The sequence below is a fragment of the Dendrobates tinctorius genome, unplaced genomic scaffold (genome assembly GCF_039654945.1).
Source record: "Dendrobates tinctorius isolate UK_male_01 unplaced genomic scaffold, ASM3965494v1 ptg000224l, whole genome shotgun sequence".
Taxonomy (NCBI): Eukaryota; Metazoa; Chordata; class Amphibia; order Anura; family Dendrobatidae; genus Dendrobates; species Dendrobates tinctorius.
In genome coordinates this window covers 115,001-133,503 of record NW_027361891.1, presented here as the reverse complement: position 1 = coordinate 133,503, position 18,503 = coordinate 115,001, and the positions used below count along the sequence as shown (strand labels likewise).

General features: G+C 44.9%; 1 protein-coding gene across 4 annotated transcripts in view; it reads right to left on the bottom strand.

Moving 5' to 3' along the window:
* Nucleotides 1-18,503, bottom strand: part of SRGAP1 (SLIT-ROBO Rho GTPase activating protein 1) — a 129,970-nt gene that overhangs the window by 21,867 nt on the left and 89,600 nt on the right. For all 4 annotated transcript variants that reach the window (XM_073555431.1, XM_073555433.1, XM_073555432.1 and 1 more), the window contains exons 16-19: nucleotides 17,036-17,115; nucleotides 12,459-12,639; nucleotides 12,245-12,379; nucleotides 11,696-12,041 (exon numbers count right to left, since the gene is read on the bottom strand). In XM_073555431.1, coding sequence (XP_073411532.1) covers nucleotides 11,696-12,041; nucleotides 12,245-12,379; nucleotides 12,459-12,639; nucleotides 17,036-17,115 — 742 coding nt within the window. The remainder of the gene's footprint in view (nucleotides 1-11,695; nucleotides 12,042-12,244; nucleotides 12,380-12,458; nucleotides 12,640-17,035; nucleotides 17,116-18,503) is intronic.

The following is an 18,503-nucleotide window of genomic DNA, read 5'->3' as shown; positions in this document are numbered from 1 at the left end:
TTATGGCCTAAGTTACTGAGTCCATTTTGAAGGTCTGGTTTTCTATCCATTGATTGAGGCCTCTGGGATTTATAATCATCCTGAATGATTGGTCCGGTTTTCTTTATTAGGAAGAGGGGTGAGTAGAATCCCTTTCTCTCCTGTTCGCTTGGGACTTCTGTCAGAACGTGTTTGTCTAGCAGACTTAGGATTTCTGCCTCCAGGGCCAATTGCTCTTCCATCCCCTTCCTGACGGGGGTCACCACAAATGATGCTCTCGGCCGTTGAAAAAATGGGATTTTGAGGCCTTCTTTTATCATGTTTAAGATCCAGGAATTGGACGATACATTTTCCCAGGCCTGACAAAAGAGCATCAGTCTCCCCCCTACCGGGATACCGGCGTCATTGTGGGGATTTCTTTGCGGATGAAGCAGCTCCGCCAAAGATGAATCCAGACTCCTTCCTTTTTTCCTCCCATCTTTTCCGATCCCCCGGAGGACGGCCCCTGTTGAATTTCCCTCTCCGAAAGGGCGGCCTTCTCTGATCCCCTGGAAATCGGGGGAAGCCCTTCTTCCTACCACCTGCTTCTGGCAGGTGTCATCCAAATTTTTTCCAAATAGAAATTGTCCATCACACGGAAGAGAGCACAATTTGGCTTTTGATTGTAGATCTCCAGGACAGCCTTTAAGCCATAATGCTCGCCTCGCTGCGTTTGATAATCCTGCCGCCCTCGCCGTCAATCTCATGTAATCGGCGAGGTGTCGGCCAAAAAAGCGGCTGCTCCATGTAGAAGATACATATCCGCCAAAATTTTCTCTCTTGAAACTTTGGATGCAAGTTTTTCTTCCAGCTGCTGTAGCCAGATCATTAAGGATCATGCTGTGCAGGTGCCAGCTATTGCCGACTTCAGTCCCCCTGCCGCTGCTTCCCATGTATGTCTTAGGTAAGGGTCTGCTTTCTTATCTAGCAGGTCTCTCAGTACCCCTGAGTCTTCTAGGGGCAGGGCCGATTTTTTGGATGATCTGGACACTGCTGCATCAATCTTTGGGACCTTGTCCCATATTTCCGTATCTTTAGGTTCAAAGGGATATCTCCTTTTTGAGGAGGAAGGAAGGATTCTTGACCTTTCAGGCTTCTTCCATTCTCTTTCAATGAGTGCCTGGATTTTCTCATTGACTGGAAAGGTGCGCTTTTTCCTTTCCTGTAACCCCCCGAACATGACGTCTTCTAGGGACTTAGTTGTTTTCTCCTCCTGTAGGCCCAGGCTTTGAGAGCATCCGTATCCTCTACCGGGAAACACGGCTTGCCCCCCCGTATCACTATCCGAGGAGGAGGACTTGTGTTCAGCTTGATACTCAGCCGAGGAGGAGTCTGATGAAGAACTAGGGGAGTCTCTCCTACTCTTTTTCTTTAATAATATTTTAAGTGACCCTTCCACCTCGGATCTGATGACTGATCTGAGGTTAGTTGCCAGGATCGGCACCTCCTCCGCCATAGTTCGCTGGATACAGCTGGCGCAAAGGTCCTTTTGCCAATCTATCGCTATTGGGCTTTGATATATGGCACACTCTCTATTATTTCTTTTGCTCCCTGCTTTTCTGCCTTTTCCCTAAGGAAAAATAACACACAAGAAGGACCCTATTAGCATTGGTCTAACATTCACGAAGATCACTCACCACCCAAAAAGTCGGGTACCGGACTCTGAGGCTGTGTTGGAGCATGTGGTTTATGCTCTCTCGATCTCGAGGAATCTCTCGATCTGTGGCTCGGGCGGCTGCTGCTTTTGCCGCTTGAGCGGCTGCCATGCTTACGTGCAGAGGTCTGCGATGGGGGCAGAGATGGTGGAGACGGTGAACGCTCCTGCTGTGACATCATTGTATCATTGTATGGCTGCCCTGCTCCTCGCCCTGCTTTAAATAGGTCAGTTCGGTGAGCGTGTCTTCCCCTCCCCCCTGCGACCGCCAGCCGCCCTCCATTCTTCTTACTGTGGCCGGTGTCGCACTAGGCGCCATCTTGCCGTCACGCCTGTGACGTCAGCCGGCCCACTCCCAGGGTGCCCCGAGCCGCTGAAGTCAGACGCCGGAAACCGCCCCCGACTCGCCCTGTTGTTCTGAGGGAGAAGGATCGGGCGCGCGCAAGGGGAGGGAGGCACGGAGGAGCGCCCCGCTACAGAGGCCGCCTGACTGCACCCGCACGAACCCGGGGCCTGCAGGAGGATCCCCGGGGACTGCGCTTCCAGGCTACCGACGGCCGGCGCTGCATGTAAGCTGACCTGCTCTTCCCGCACCGGGACGGCCCTGGGACCACTTTCATCCATGACAGGCACCGCCGCTGTCAGACTGGGATCCCTTTCCAGGACAGGAACCCAACTGAAGCGGGGGAGAGGTGCCGCCCCTTATATTTCAGTACGTTCCTGTCCTGGCGGGGCGGATCCCTCTCTCAGGTGTGCTGTAATGGGTGAAGGGAAATTTGCAGATTTCATTCTAATAGGATGCTTAATGTATGCTTTTTTTAAGCGTTTTTGCCACGGAAAAACGCAAAAAATCCTAAACGTGTGAACAGAGCCTAAGAGTATAAACGACAAGGAATGGTCTCAGTGAGGCTGTAAAAAGCCTCCCAGAGGCCATCAGAGTTAACCATGCAACTACCTAATCAGAGAACCCAGTAAACCATGACACTTTCCAGGAAACTGTTCATGTAGGAATGCTCGAACCTGACACCCATAATTGATGGTATGGTGTGGAATTATATGGGGTACAAAGATAGTGGGGGAATTCTTCATCAATGGAAACCTCAATGCCACTGGATATCTGAAATTGCTACATGATGATGTGCTGCCCTCTTTATGCACTGAAGATGGCATGTTCCCTGAGTTTTTCTAGCAACATGGTGCATCATCACATTATGGGTGACAGGTCCGAGCATTCCAACAAGGAATCTGACCCCCTTAGACTAGCATTTCTTCTGTGTTGTTACTATCAGTGTGTTAAGAGTGAGTTGCATTGACAATACAACACAATGGGCAGCACTATGGTCATAAACTTGTAAATAACTCATGAAAGAATAAAGATACATTAAAACCAAGCACACCATTGTTTTTCTTTTGAAATTCTCACTAAGTTTCATGTGTCACATGACCCTCTTCCCATAGGAAAAAAAAAAGTTGGATCCAAAATGGCCAACTTCAAAACGGCCGCCATGGTCACCACCTATCACATATACCACACCACATATATGTAGATGGGTAAGGAATTGGCGAAAAGACATGAAACAGAGTTGTCATAAATGGTACATTCTCTAAATAGGATAGTCAGCAGTGGGGACCGAAGGGATCTGTACTGGGAACAGTGGCGTACCACAGGGATCTGTGCTAGGACTGATTCTTTTTAACCTCTTTATTAATGACCCAGTAGATGGGACTGAGAGTAAAGTGTCAGTCTTTGCTGACGACGCCAAACTATGTAGGATACTAAAATCTGACTTTGACATTACAATATTGCAAAACAATCTCGATAAGATTAATGAATGGGCAAACACTTGGCAAATGAGATTTAAGGGTTCTTTTACACTTCCCGTGTTTTTTTGCGGCCTGTTTTTGCAGGCCGTATTGCCGTTATTTTCACGGTCTGCTGCAAAAATCTTTTCGGATCGCCGTTTTTCTGTTTTGGATTAGGTTTTGAAAAGTTGGGGGGAAAAAACACCAAGGTTACTTACCAGTAGCCGTTTTTTCCGGAGCCCATGACGGCACACGAGAGAGGGGATCCGCCCAGTCAGGACAGGAACCCTACTGAAGATAAAAGGGGCGGTACCTCTCCCTCGCTTCAGTTGGTTTACAGAGCATGAGAGGCCCCCCGGGTTAATACATATGTTAAAACTATCACCACATTATATCTAACTAAAAAAAAAAAAAGCACCCAAACTACAGTGCACACCAAAGGAGTGGAAAGGGGGGAATATACTGGTGCCGTCATGGGCTCCGGAAAAAACGGCTACCGGTAAGTAACCTTGGTGTTTTCCCATCTCCCATGACGGCACACATGAGAGACTTTTGTAGAATAAGACACCTTAGGGAGGGACCACCGCTTGAAGCACCCCTCTACCAAAGGTTAAGTCAGTAGAGGAAGATAGATCAAGTCTGTAGTGCTTAAAAAAGGTTGAAGGTGAGGACCAAGTAGCAGCTTTACAAATCTGCTCAATCCATACCTCAGCCTTCTCTGCCCAGGAGGTAGCCACGGCTCTGGTGGAGTGAGCCTTGATGCCTTCTGGAACCGGAGCGCCACTTGCGGAGTAGGATAACATAATGGCCTCCCTGATCCATCTGGCAATGGTACTCTTAGCTACCCCGTGCCCTTTTCTACTACCCTGAAAGGCTACAAAAAGGGACTGATCTTTCCTCCACTGAGTAGTTACTGACATATTGTACTATGGCTCTTCTTACATCTAATGTATGGAACTTTTGCTCCCCAGGGTTTCTAGGATTGTTACAGAAAGATGGCAAGGAGATCTCCTGAGTCCTATGAAACTTTTGGACTACCTTGGGGAGATAGGTCGTGTCTGGTCTTAGAACCACTCGGTCATCCAAGATCTGTGTATATGGATATATGGTGGACATATAGATAGAGTTTGTAGGTCGCTCACTCTTCGGGCTGATGTTAAGGCTACCAGTAAGACAGTTTTAAGTGTAAGTAGCTATGGTGACAGCTCTTAGTAGTCCTTCAAAAGGATCTTTGGTTAAGGCCTCTAAGACCAGGTTGAGGTCCCAGGGTGGTATCTTTGGGATAATGACCTTGACCTGCCACAGGACTTTATGAATCGGGACACCCACCTATTGGCTGCTAAGTTGCAGCTATATAGGGCCCCCAAAGCTGAGACTTGGACTTTGAGTGTGTTAGTGGCTAACCCCAGTTGCAGCCCCGACTAAGAATTCTAGGATAGGTCCCACTGGCGCTACATCCCCCAAGGGTTCCCCCAGGAAGTCTAGGAACTTTTTCCACGTTCTACCGTAGATTTGGGATGTTATAGGTTTCCTACTTTTCAACAGGGTGGAGACTAACCCTGGAGAGAATCCCTGGCGACTCAGTAGCGCCCTCTCAAATTCCAGGCTGCTAGATGGAAGCCTTTCACCTGAGTGTGGACCACTGGTCCCTGTGAAAGCAAGTCTGGAATCTCCGGTAATATCCATGGATCTGTCACCGACATGAGTCTCAGAAGGGAGAACCAAGGCCTCCTCGGCCAAAACGGAGCTGTAAGAATTATTCTCGCTCGATCCTCCCTGATTTTCCTGACCACTACTGGGATCATTGTTATCGGGGGAAATACATAGGCCAGGATGAACTTCCAGGGTATTTGTAGGGCATCTACTGCAAAGGGGTTTTCCCTTGGATTTAGTGAGCAGAACTTCCTGACCTTCCGGTTGTGTGCTGTAGCGAACAGGTCTATTTCTGGTTTGCCCCAGGCCTGAACTATTTGTTGGAAGACTTGGGGGGTTTAGGGACCATTCCCCTTGTCTTAGGTGCCTGCGACTCAGGAAGTCTGCCTGTATATTTTCTACCCCCTTTATGTGCAGTGCTGTGATGGATAACAGATGTTTTTCTGCTAGCTGGAAGAGGAGATCCGATATTTGCATGAGGCCCCGAGATCTCGTTCCCCCCGGTGATTGATGTAGGCTACTACTGCCTGATTGTCCGTCATGACTCGGGTGTGGCGGCCCCGAAGTAAAGGAAGCAAAAGTTTCACTGCTTTTTCCACTGCCCATAGTTCTTTTACATTTGAACCGTGATCCTTTTCTAGCGAGGACCAGGTCCCCAGTATTGAGTGGGATCTCAGGTGTGCACCCCATCCTGTGGCACTCTCGTCTCTTGTAATGATGTCCTCGACTGGTTTTTGCCACGGGACTCCAGTTGTTAGATTCTTTTCTACAGTCCACCAGAGCAGGGAATCTCTTACAGCCACTGAGAGACATAGTTTGCCTTCTAAATGTCCTTTTAATTGTTTCTGTGCTGACAGAACTTCCCACTGTAGTTGCCTTAAGTGGTATTGCGCCCATGCTACTGCGGGTATGTATGATGCCAATGAGCCTAAAAGGGACATTGCATTCCTCAGTGTCATATTTGGTCTTTGTATTGCTGTGCGAGCTAGGCCTCTTATCTTGGTCACTTTGCTGTCTGGTAGGAGGCAGCGTTGTTGCTCGGAGTCCAATATCAACCCTAGGAAGGATTGCTCTTTTACTGGGGTTATCCTTGACTTGGGGATGTTTACTATCCATCCTAGTCCTACTAGAATTGCTATCACTTCCTTCACTTGATGTGCGCACTGGGACTCCGACCTCCCTATTACAAGAAAGTCATCTAGGTATGGGACGATCACTATGTCTCTGTAATGAAGAAAAGACATTACTTCGGCCATCACTTTGGTGAATACTCTGGGGGCTGTAGACAGGCCAAACGGAAGGGCTGCGTATTGGTAGTGTTTCACCTGCCCCTGGACACAGAGCGCTACTCTCAAATATTTTTGATACTCCCGATGAATTGGCATGTGATAGTAAGCATCTTTTAAGTCTATCACTGCCATGAGGCAATGCTGGAACAGGATCTTTGTGGCCGTGTTGATTGACTCCATTTTGAAGGAGCAATTGTTTACCCACTGATTGAGTCTCCTCAGGTTGACAATGGTTCTCCAAGAGCCACCTGTTTTTTGTATTAAGAAGAGGGGGGAGTAGAACCCCCTTCCTTCTTCTTGCACTGGGACTTCCAAGTAGGACATGTTTTTTCACTAGTCCCAAGATTTCCGTCTCCAGGGCCAGCTGTTGCTCTTGGGCTTTCCTTCTGGGTGTCATTATGAAGGTATGCCTGGGCGGACGGATGAATTTTATTTTTAAACCGTCCTTTATTATGTTTAGGACCCATATACTGGGGGAGGTATTTGCCCAGGCGGAAAGGAAGAGAGAAAGCCTTCCCCCTACCTCCGGCCTGATGTCATTGGGGAGATTTTTTGGAGGAAGTGGAGGGCCCTTTAAACATATAGCCCGATCCTCTTCTTTCTTTAAAGTCCCAGTTCTTTCTATCTCCCGGGGGATGACCCCTGTTAAATCTCCTCCTCCAAAAGGGCTGCTTTTTAGGTTCTCCCGGAAATCGGGAAAAGCTTTTCTTCCTATCCCCTGCATGTTCCAAAATCTCTTCTAGTTTTTTTCCGAAGAGGAATTGGCCATCGCATGGAATGGAACATAACCTATGTTTTGATGGTAAATCTCCGGGACACCATTTAAGCCACAGGGCTGGTCTTGCTGCATTTGACAGGCTTGCTGCTCTAGCTGTCAATCTTGCGGAATCTGCAGAGGAATCCGATAGGAAAGCCGCTGCTCCGTGTACCAGTGTCAGATTAGACAGAATTTCGTCCCTAGGAACTCTATCCCTGATCTGGTCTTCTATTTGTTGTAGCCAGACCATGAGGGCACGAGCGGTACAGGTACCAGCTATCGCTGGCTTTAATCCACCTGCCGAAGCTTCCCAGATATGTTTTAGAAAACCATCTGCTTTTTTATCAAGCGGGTCTTTCAACATGCCCGAGTCCTCTAATGGTAGAGATACCTTTTTTTGAGAATTTGGCTACGGCCCCATCAATTTTTGGAACTTTTTCCCAGGTCTCTAAATCTTTTTGTTCAAAAGGGTACCTTCTTTTTGATGTAGAAGGCAAGCCCCCTGACCTCTCAGGTTTTTTCCATTCCCTGTCAATTAGGGCCTTTATTTTATCATTTACAGGGAAGGTGCGTTTTTTCCTTTCCTCCAAACATATCCTCCAATGATTTAGGAGTCTTTTCCTCCTTAAGACCCATTGTAGCCCTAATAGCTTTGACCAGCTTTTCCACATCCTCTGTTGGGAAACATGGACGGCCGCCTAGATCGCTGTCCGAGGAGGATTCTGAGGACTGAGTAGAGGAAGAGGAGGTGGAGGGGGACAAGGATCTCTCCCGCCCCTTCTGCCCTGGCGAGGCCTCTGAATCAGAATCCCTTCTATGACCTCTTTTATCCTTCTTTATAAGGGCTGCCTTTAGGGAATCTTTCACCTCACGCTGTATTAACGCCTTAAGGCTGGTTACCAAATCAGGGGTTTCCTCCTGTATAGTTTTATTTATACAGTCAGCGCAGAGGTCTTTATGCCACTGATCTGCCAGCGGGTGTTTGCATAGGGCGCATTCTCTATTTTTTATTTTGCTGCTGGCTTTCCTTGACCCCTAGTGATCAAACAGAGAAAAAAGGAACCCTGTTACCATAAGGGTGACATTCACGTAGATCACTCACCACCGCTGTCCATTAGGGGTACCGGTCTCGGAGGCTCCTCAGATGCACTCGTGACGTTTCTTCTGGACGTCTCAGAGTCATTCCGGTCGAGTTTACGACTGCCGCTCCCACCACTCGAGCGGCTGCTCCTGGTATGCTGGCGGCCCGGCCTGGCATCTGGCGAGAGCTCTTGCTTCAGCTGACGCTGCTGTCGCTGCTGCTGCTCATCTTGCCCCACTTCCATCCTGAAGCCTTGGGCATGAGTGCGTCTTCTGTGGTCATCCCCCTTATGTAAGGGAGAGCCACTGCACTCTCCGCCTCCTCCTGTTACCCCCACAGCCCCTGCCATGCCGCCGGGATCTTATCTTGCCGGCCGGCGTTTTATCCTATGGGCGCCACCATCTTGGATCCTGGCGCCGCCTCCCGACGTCACGTGGGCACGCCCCTTCCCAGTGTGTGACGTCAGAGGGGCACGAGCCGGAAGCGGCCCGCTGCTTTCTCCGTGCTCCAGGATGCGGCAGAGGGGGAGAGGGTGCCGCGGCAGAGCCCCAGGACCCCAGGCCGTGCTGCTTCTGCGCCCGCTCGGACGCTGAGCCCCCAACTGAAGCGAGGGAGAGGTACCGCCCCTTTTATTTTCAGTAGGGTTCCTTTCCTGAATGGGCGGATCCCCCCTCATGTGTGCCGTCATGGGAGATGGGAAAATACAGTGTTTCACATATATGTCTTTACGGTGTACCGCAAAAACAAGCTTCCGTTGTTTTTGCGGCACCATTGTTTTCAATGGGGGCCTTGATCGTAAGCCGTGAAAAATATCAAGCAAGTGAGAGTTTTTCACGGCCGTAAATACGGCCCTCACGGACATACCGCGTACGGCACTCCATCGAATTTTTACGGCCTTTTTTGCAGCCCCATAGAAATCTATTGGGGCTGCAAAAACACGGCAAGTGTAAAAGAATCCTAATAGAGCTAAATGTAGAGTAAGGCTAGTTTCAGACTAGCGTTTCTAAGCGCAGCGCCGCCGCTAAGCCCCGCCTCATCCTGTCATCTCCTCCGATTGCATGACTGTGCATGCGATCAGCGTGCCCTATACTTCGCGTTGGGTGCGCTGGTCTGATTTTGCTGGCACTGCGCCCAGCGCACAAAAATGCAACAGCGCGTTTTTGTGCGCTGGGCGCAGCGCCAGCAAAATCAGACCAGTGCACGATCAGCGCACCCAACGCTAAGTATAGGGTACACTGATCGCATGCACAGTCATGCGATCAGAGGAGATGACAGGAGGGGGCGCGGCCGGGGGCGTGCTTAGCGGCGGCCCTGCGCTGCGCTCAGAAACGCTAGTCTGAAACTAGCCTGAGGCACCTAGGATGGAGTAATCCTATTGCTCCATATACAGTTGTGTTCATAAGTTTACATACCCCAGCAGAATTTTTGCTTTCTTGGCCTTTTTTCAGAGAATATGAATGATAACACCAAATCTTTTTCTCCACTCATGGTTAGTGGTTGGGTGAAGCCATTTATTATTGTCAAACTACTGTGTTTTCTCTTTTTAAATCATAATGACAACCCAAAACATCCTAATGACCCTGATCAAAAGTTTACATACCCTGGTGATTTTGGCCTGATAACATGCACAAAAGTTGACACTAATGAGTTTGAATGGCTACTAAAGGTTACATGGTCACCTGTGACAAATGCCAGGAAAATTGATTGGGATGCAAAGAAAAACCCACAAGTAACATTAGCTGAAAGGTGAGGAATGGATGTCACCTTTAGAAGCCACTAAAAACCATTTGTGTACATTTCTGTGCATGTTATCAGGCCAAAATCACCAGGGTATGTGAACATTTGATCAGGGTCATTTGGATGTTTTGGGTTGTCATTATGATTTAGAAAGAAAAAACACAGTAGTTTAATAATAATCTTTAATAATAATCTTTATTTTTATATAGCGCTAACATATTCCGCAGCGCTTTACAATTTGCACATATAGTTTGACAATAAATGGCTTCACCCAACCACTGATCATGAGTGGAGAAAAAGTTTTGGTGTTACCATTCATATTCTTTGAAAAAATGCCAAGAAAGCAAAAAATTCTGCCGGGGTATGTAAACTTTTGAGCCCAACCGTACAATAAATGGGAGTATACGCGGAACTACAGAACAGGAGAAGGACTTGTGTATTCTCATTAGAAGTAAGCGGAGCAGCAGTACTCAAAGTCAAGCAGCAGCTGCAAAAGCAAACAAGATTTTAGGAGATATAAAAAGAGATAAAATCCCACGATCCCAATGTATTGTTACCCCTTTATAAATCACTGGTGAGGCCACATCTAGAATATAGGATCTAGTTTTGGGCCCCACATTTAAAAAAGGACATTCAGAAATTAGAGTCAGTTCAAAGGCAGGCAACTAGATTATTACAAGGGATGAAAGGCCTCTCATATCATGAGAGGTTGGAAAAGATGGGCTTGTTTAGTTTAGAAATAAAGACGCCTCAGAGGAGATCTCAATTACATGTATAAATATATGTGTGGCCAGTACAAAGGACTGGCACATGACTTATTCCTTCCAAAGGCCATACTAAGGACGAAGGGGCACTCATTACGGGTGGAAGAAAGGTGATTCTGACAGCTAAACAGGAAAGGGTTCTTTACAGTTAGAGCAGTCAGACTGTGGAATGCCGACCATAAGAGGTAGTAAATGGCAGACACTATAAGGGTGTGTGCACACGCTGCGGATTCTGCTGCGGATCCGCAGCGGTTTTGGTCCTGTGGATCCACATCAGTTTCTGCTGCGGTGTACAGTACCATTATAATCAATGGAAATAGAAATACGCAGTGCACACTGTGCGGAATTTTCCGCTCGGATTTGCTGCGGTTTCAAAACCGCAGCATGTCAATTCTTTGTGCGGATTCCGCTGCGGTATGGCACCTGCTCATTGGCAGGTGTCAAACCGCAGGGGAAACCCGCAGGCTAAACCGCAGAAAATCTGCAGATAAACCGCAGGTCTTTTGACCTGTGGCTTTACACAAATCCGAGCGGAAAATTCCGCAGGACAATCCGCAGCGTGTGCATACACCCTAACAGCTTTTAAAAAAGGGCTGGACGATTTCCTCAATACACAACATTGCAGGTTATAATTAAGTTAGTGACAAAAAATTAAATTGGTGGAGAAAGGTTGTACTTGATGGACCTAGGTCTTTTTTCAACCTATGTAACTGTGAATGCAGTTTGTATTGTCAAAGCTGGTGTCAGATCTGCTTTACGAAACATTACTTTTTCGCTACTCTCTTTTAAGTTCACAATATTGTGTAAAAGTAGATTCTCCACTTAAAGTTCACATGATACGATAAAGGCTTTTTTTTATAGGAGAAATAATTGTGGAATATAACAAGCCATGTTTGCTTTCAATCATTTTGCACAATACAGTTTACTTCCTTTACATACCTGAGCAATACTCTCTGGGTCAAGAGTCTTGTGGTCATTAAAATTTGTGTACTGTCCTGACGATGTAGATCTTCGTATAGGTGGACTGTCTATCTTTTTTAAGGATTCATGCCGGCTTATGTTGGTCAGACTTCCATGGCCGGGTTTACGTCTACGTTCAGGGCTATCAGTGTTAAGGTTGCGATTCTGTAAAAGGGCACGTGTGCTACAATGGCTTGAAATATTAGAAGATCCAATTTCCATGGATAAATTGTTCAGAGACTGTGGAGGATGTACAGGGCAGTGACTATCACTTGACCTGCCTGAACGACGAGAAGGAGGTGGTGGATCAGTTCGCCTTCTATGCCTGCATTATCAATAACATAATAAAGATTTTTATTATTTAAGTCAGTGTGTTAAAATATATGGTAGTCACAAAATACATAAAAAATAGACAGATTATATGAGAACTATCATGTTTTATATAATATTTTGTAGAAAGATACAGTAGGGAATAGGGAGGGTAGGGAGGTTAAAAAGCGTATGAACAATGGATAGTGAGGCTCTTACCTGCCCGAATACAAGTCTGGGTGTCGGTCAGTTGGTGAGTTCATGTCTTTACATGATGACTTATCTTCAGTCACTGGACCACTACTGCTTTCACTGTCTGCTTTCTGACTTAAGGAATCTGAAAATGCGTCATCCCTAAAAATATATATATAAAAAAGTGTCTGTGTGATACACATTTGTTTCAAAATGATTCTCTACTCAATGTAAATCTTACATGTCCTGGACAACAATGTACTGGTGGGGCACTAGGCCATCAATTCCATTGTGTCGTCCTTCCCACCAGTCTTCAGATGCGCGATGATACAAGAGAAGAGATGCACCTTTCTTAAAAGACAGCTCTCGAGCAGATCGTCCTGCATAGTCAAATTTGGCTATGGCTTCAATTGGTTCGCACTCTACAAATCAAAAGTTCGAGAATATTAACAACACTGACTAGGAGAAGAAAAAATACATATCATTTGTTTGTGAAAATAAACAGATATTTTTGTTATCTGCCTTTATAACTTTAAGGAAGTTTAAAAGTTATCCCTATCCATAGGATAGTGGATAACACTGTGACCACTGAGTGGCCCCAACTGATGCCAATAACAGGCCGAATGGAGTGAAGGACAATCACTTGCACAACTGCTCCATTCATTCTTAATGGGAGCGTCAGAGATTGCCGAACACAACATTCACCTGATCTTATGCGCTCCTATTAGAATGAATAGAGAGGAAGTGCACTTGAATGACTTCCACGCTATTTACCCGGGGCATTTCGGAGCCCCGGTTCTCAGGATCAGTGGGGAAGATGTCCGTCGAACCCCTAGTGATTGGAACATTATCCCCTATCCTTTAGGTAGGACATAACTTTCAAACACCCCTTTATGGAAACTAATTCCCAAGTTTTATTATGGATCAATACCTCAATTCCTTAATGTTTTCTGACAAACCTCCAATCAAACTCCACAGAACCTTGGTTGGCAAATAATGAAAATGACAATATATTAAATGGTTATCGTACTTTCCCATTAATGACTGCAGGAGTATTCAAAAATCCAATTTGTATGACCAGCTTTCACGCTATTAAACATATAGAAAGCTTTGTTTAAGCATCTATGGCTAGAACAACCTGTTTAGTGGTAAAAAAAAAAAAAAAAAGAAAAAAAACCCCATAAGCAGGCGTACTGAAAACTTGAAACCACTGTACACTGGCTTTCATTAAAGTGACTAATGACTAGAGCTCATTTTTCTTTACAATGCCACACTTGGAATGTAAACTCTTTCATGTTGCACTTTTCTTTCTACGAGTGGGCAGCAAGGTCGAAAAATCAAAAAGATAACAAACAAGGCTGCTCTGTTTATAGACTAATATGTTGTGTTCCCAAACAGCCAGCATATTCAAAGGCTGTGGAAGCGCAAAAGACATCATTAGATCAGTGTCCCAGAATACACTCTGTTTTATATGAATATTTCTTGCAGGTAGAGACAGTAAATATATGTATGTCTATATTAATCAGTACAGAAGACATTTAGGCATATAGAGGATGAAAAACTAAATACTAAGAGATTCAATTTCTTTTTTTCTTTGGTAAAAATGAAACACAGAAAGTAGTATCTGTCAGCCCAAAAATCTAACAATTCAGCACTTGTTTCCTAAAAAGCTGGCAAATAATCGGAACCAAAAATAAAGCCAAAAGCTGACAATTTAGCAGAGATTGTAAATCTCTCACTAAGAGAAATTGGTAATTGCAGCTATTACCGGTATGTCTTCCAAAGGGATCTCTATCATTAAAAGTTTTCTATCATTGTTAAACGTGCAGAATAATGTGGCACCTTTCAACTATCAATGCCAGATTAAAACAATCTCACTGTATATTTAAAAATGAATGCTCCAAAAGTGACATGGAGACAAAACGTGGTGTTTGGTACTAAGCAATTAGCAGCCTTTAAAAGGATTGACCAGTCATTTAAATTACAAAAAACAGCTCGAATACTGCAGAGTAATAAAAATAATTAAAATGCACTTTACAGAGTCCCTGCCACTGCAGTTCCTACACCTCTCAGGTCCCTGCTGGACTTTACAGCCTTATCTCCAATGATGTCCTTCCATAGCCATGTTACTATTACAGCCAATTACTGGCCACAGCAGTGACCTGCAAGACCATTAAATTCACTACTGCACTCACATCTGTTTTGGAAAGGTATTGCTGGAAGCCAGAATATAGACAACAGCAGGGAGCCAAGCATTCTAGTGGTAGTGGTAGTGGCAGGGAATGGGGTTAGGTAATATTGTTTGGTTTTATAAAAATATAAATAGCTTTTAAAAACTTTTACAAGGGTGGGCAACCAGTTAAAGTGCTATAAGTTAACTGATTGGTCCTCAAGTTGAAAAACTCCAAACCGACACACCCAACCCTCTGTTGCAGGGGTTTCAACAATAAACCTGTGGCCGTAAGTCACATGGAAAACCTGGGGCCAAGGGAGGAAATGGACCGCCCCACTACCATCCTGTAGTCCATTTAAAAAATATAAGCGCCAAAAGAGAAGAAAAACAGCGGCACTCACCAAGTTGAAAACGGATATACAGTCCGAACAGGTGGACGTGCAGGATCAAGGAGGCATGCGGGGAGAGAAAGTGGACTACGGCCGTTTTGCGAGTGGTCGCTTCAAGGGCCGTAGTCCACTTTCTCTCCCCGCATGCCTCCTTGATCCAGCACGTCCACTTGTTCTTGTACACACCGCACATGGTGAAATAAAGGACTGAATATCCATTTTCAACTTCTTGAGTGCCACTGTTTTTCTTCTCTTTAGGCGATTTTGACACATGTGATTCTTCAAGCTGAGCACTGTTTACCCGTTGAATTTGTCTGCCATTTTTCAGTAATAGGGGACCGACATCTACAGTTGTGAATGGGGTTTCACTCTAGTGCAGTTCTATTTTTTCGTTTTTATTGCATTGAAAAATAAAAGCCCATGACAGGTTTTTTTTAAAATCTGCCTTGCAAAAATAGCTTGCCCAAGACTACACTTACTTTTATTCTGTATTGCAATCACAGCTACGCCTGTGACTGCAATGCAATCCCGCGGCCTCAATACGCCTCCGAGCGCATCCTGTGGGACACTTGGCAACCCTTGCAAATAAGACCGGTCGCTGCCTCACATAACCCCCCCATTCAAACTTGTGAGGTTGAATATTTATTACCGTACAGGGGGCCCGTGACAGGGCATTCGCATTTCCCTGTGACTTCCCCGCCTGATGCTCCACAGTAAAATTGAAATTTTCCAAAGACAGGAATCATCGGGTGACCTGGGCATTTCTCTCCTTGGCATTCCTTATCCAGACCAAGGGTGAATAATCTGTCACCAAGCGAAACGGTCGACCGAGCAAATAATACCGTACGGACTCCAAGGCCAACTTAATGGCCAGGCACTCCTCCTCCACTACGCTATAATTTTTCTCGGCTGGGGTGAGTTTCCAACTTAGGTAGGTGACCGGATGCTCCTCTCCTCGCAAATAACACCGGTCGCTGCCTCACAGTAGGTGCGAACGTCTACATAGTGGGAGCAACCCACAAGACCCGCTGTTTTGATGATGCTTTAAGCCCAATAATCGACGCATTATTTGGCCTTTAAAACTTGACAAGTCCTGCTGGGTTGTCCATTTTTCCTTAATCTAAAATCAATTTTAAGAACTGACTGATCACTTGATGCCCAATATATATCCAACTCCTTGACAGTTGCCACCATCACAATATAATCAATGTTATTCCAGTAAAAGTTAATATAGGGTTAATCATTTCTATACACCCTCCCATCTGAGTGGTTTCCATCTACCTTCACTATTTTCTGGCTTTATGAAGCCAGAGCTGTCAATCAATAGAGAGTGGGGGTGGAGATAGAGGGGAAAACAAGCAGGTGGGAAAGTGTATTTAAATGATTGGCCCCACGGTGAAACATCAAGAGGTGGGATTTTATGCTGACAGTGTCCATATAAAGGGTTGTTCTTGACTTTTAAGATAACTTCTTCCAATAGGTGGCAATAGGACTCCTAACCTCTCTGAAGAGGCCTTTCACATATTTACATTAACTATCAAGAATGTGTTTTACCAGTGAATCAATAGGACTGAACAGTAACAGCAATGACTAAAATAATGCAGCTAAAGCTACTGTGATTCTTTCTAAGGGAAATGGATACCAGTTGAACAAGTAAGTATCATTAATCTTGCAAAAATCACCGTTGAGGACACATGACAATATGCAGGCTTGAGATTAAATCTGTTAAGGCATTCATATAGCAAAATGTAATAAGTCTTGGCAAATACCATCTTATAGTAAGATCTCTGGAATTACCAATCAATAATGTTATTTTCTGATGTGCTTCTGTGGCAGAACGAATCAAATCAATAACAACAAACACATAATTTGCTGACCTGGGCATCCCTCAGACACCGGGAATATAAACTCCAGGACAGCTTTACGCTTATAACAAAGATCTTCATTTGCACAAGATTTACAGAAGGATGACATGTAATCCTATAAATGCAATGCCCCCTCCAGCCAGGACTAAAAACATTTATCGGAAATGCAAAATCTAATTCTACATAGGTTTTAGAACATCTGATTGTTTTCAACAGTCTAAAGCCGGCCATACAGATTATATCATGGTCAGCTTAACCCTCTGATGGACAGAATTATCAGTCTTGTGCATGTATAAGGGGTAAAGAGATCTGTTGCCCATTTCTAAGTTTTGCATGTAAATGCAGGGTTGTAGATATAGAATTAGGAAGAAAAAAATCAAGTAGTAAATACCATCTTCACTTGTGTGATTCTCATTGCCACCATCGTGGTCAACTTCTTCTAATGTGCCATGCTCACTGTAAGGGCTGTCACTACAAATATAGGAAATATGAAATGTAAAGAAACGAACATCATAAGAGAGAGGCTTATTGCAAGTCATGTACATTCTACATCAAATAAATCAGTTTAAATGTTTAGGTCATCTGCAACTGCTCATTAAAGGCAATATATTTCCGCAATTAGAGCCTGAGAGGACATGGCACTTCCCAACAAATGTATACACATTGCTTTATTGAAATACATACAAAAGACACGTGTCTTTTGTATGTATTTCAATAAAGCAATGTGTATTTTATGGCAATATGCTTCCTTGATCTGTTTCATTAAAGGCAATGTCTGTATCTGCCACTGCTATAACAAGTGAGCACTATTGTGTGCATGTAACCATTTACTACAGGCCTAGTTGTCCAACTCGACATACTGTATATATTACTGCCTTCTGACACATCTAACAGTATTCCATTATTTCAGTGTGTATAAAGGGTGATTAGTTACAATAAGTAGTGATGGGCGTACGTGGTTGGATAAAGTCAGAGCACCCTCGGGTGTTATCCGAATATCTTCGGTGTGCTCGGAAAATATGTTTGAGTCCCTGCAGCTGCATAGTTTGTGGCTGACAGAAGAAACATATGCAGGGATTGCCTGTTTGTAGTGTGTTGTGTAGTGCCAAGTACCACTACCTCCCAAAGCATTGCTAAAGAGACTTATACCTGTGAACAGCTACTTGAAAGTGACTGCACTACCATATTTCATGTTACCAAGGGGCCCATGGTGATCTTGAAATAATAACAACTGACATACTTGCCCCGATTTGCTACAGGGGTTATTTGGTCCCCCCCCACATCGGCCCCTTAGAACAGCTAGTAATCACAATAAATATGGATACACATCATCCCATTATAGAAGGTGCTCACAATCTCCTTGGGCTTCTACCCGCACTCTGGTGGCACTGCAGTTTGCCATCTCTATACCTCAGCAATCCGTCTGATGAAGCTCTATGTTTGAGACCCAAACGTTAATTTATCTTGGATTGCTACTGCTAAATAAAACATTTATTCAACTTTCAGGAGTGCCAAATTCTATTTACTAGAAATAGAAGAGCTAGTAAGGGAATTGGCAGGGAACGCACATAGTAGTGTGAAGGTATTTACTGCTGTAAAGTGTAATGTAATAAAAATGCCTGCACACATGATTGCCTTCTATAGGTTAAACTAATTCTCTTAAAAGGTATGCCTACAAATACAACAATATTAATACTATTAAAAATACTTAAAGGGGCTGTCAGCACAGGATGACCGTTCAAGCTAAGTCCCGCAGCTCGGTGCTTCATGGCGGGGCCAATCATTTATATACACTTTCTCCCTGCTTGTTTTCCTTCAATACCCACCCCCTTCTTCTTTGATTGACAGCTCTGGCTTCA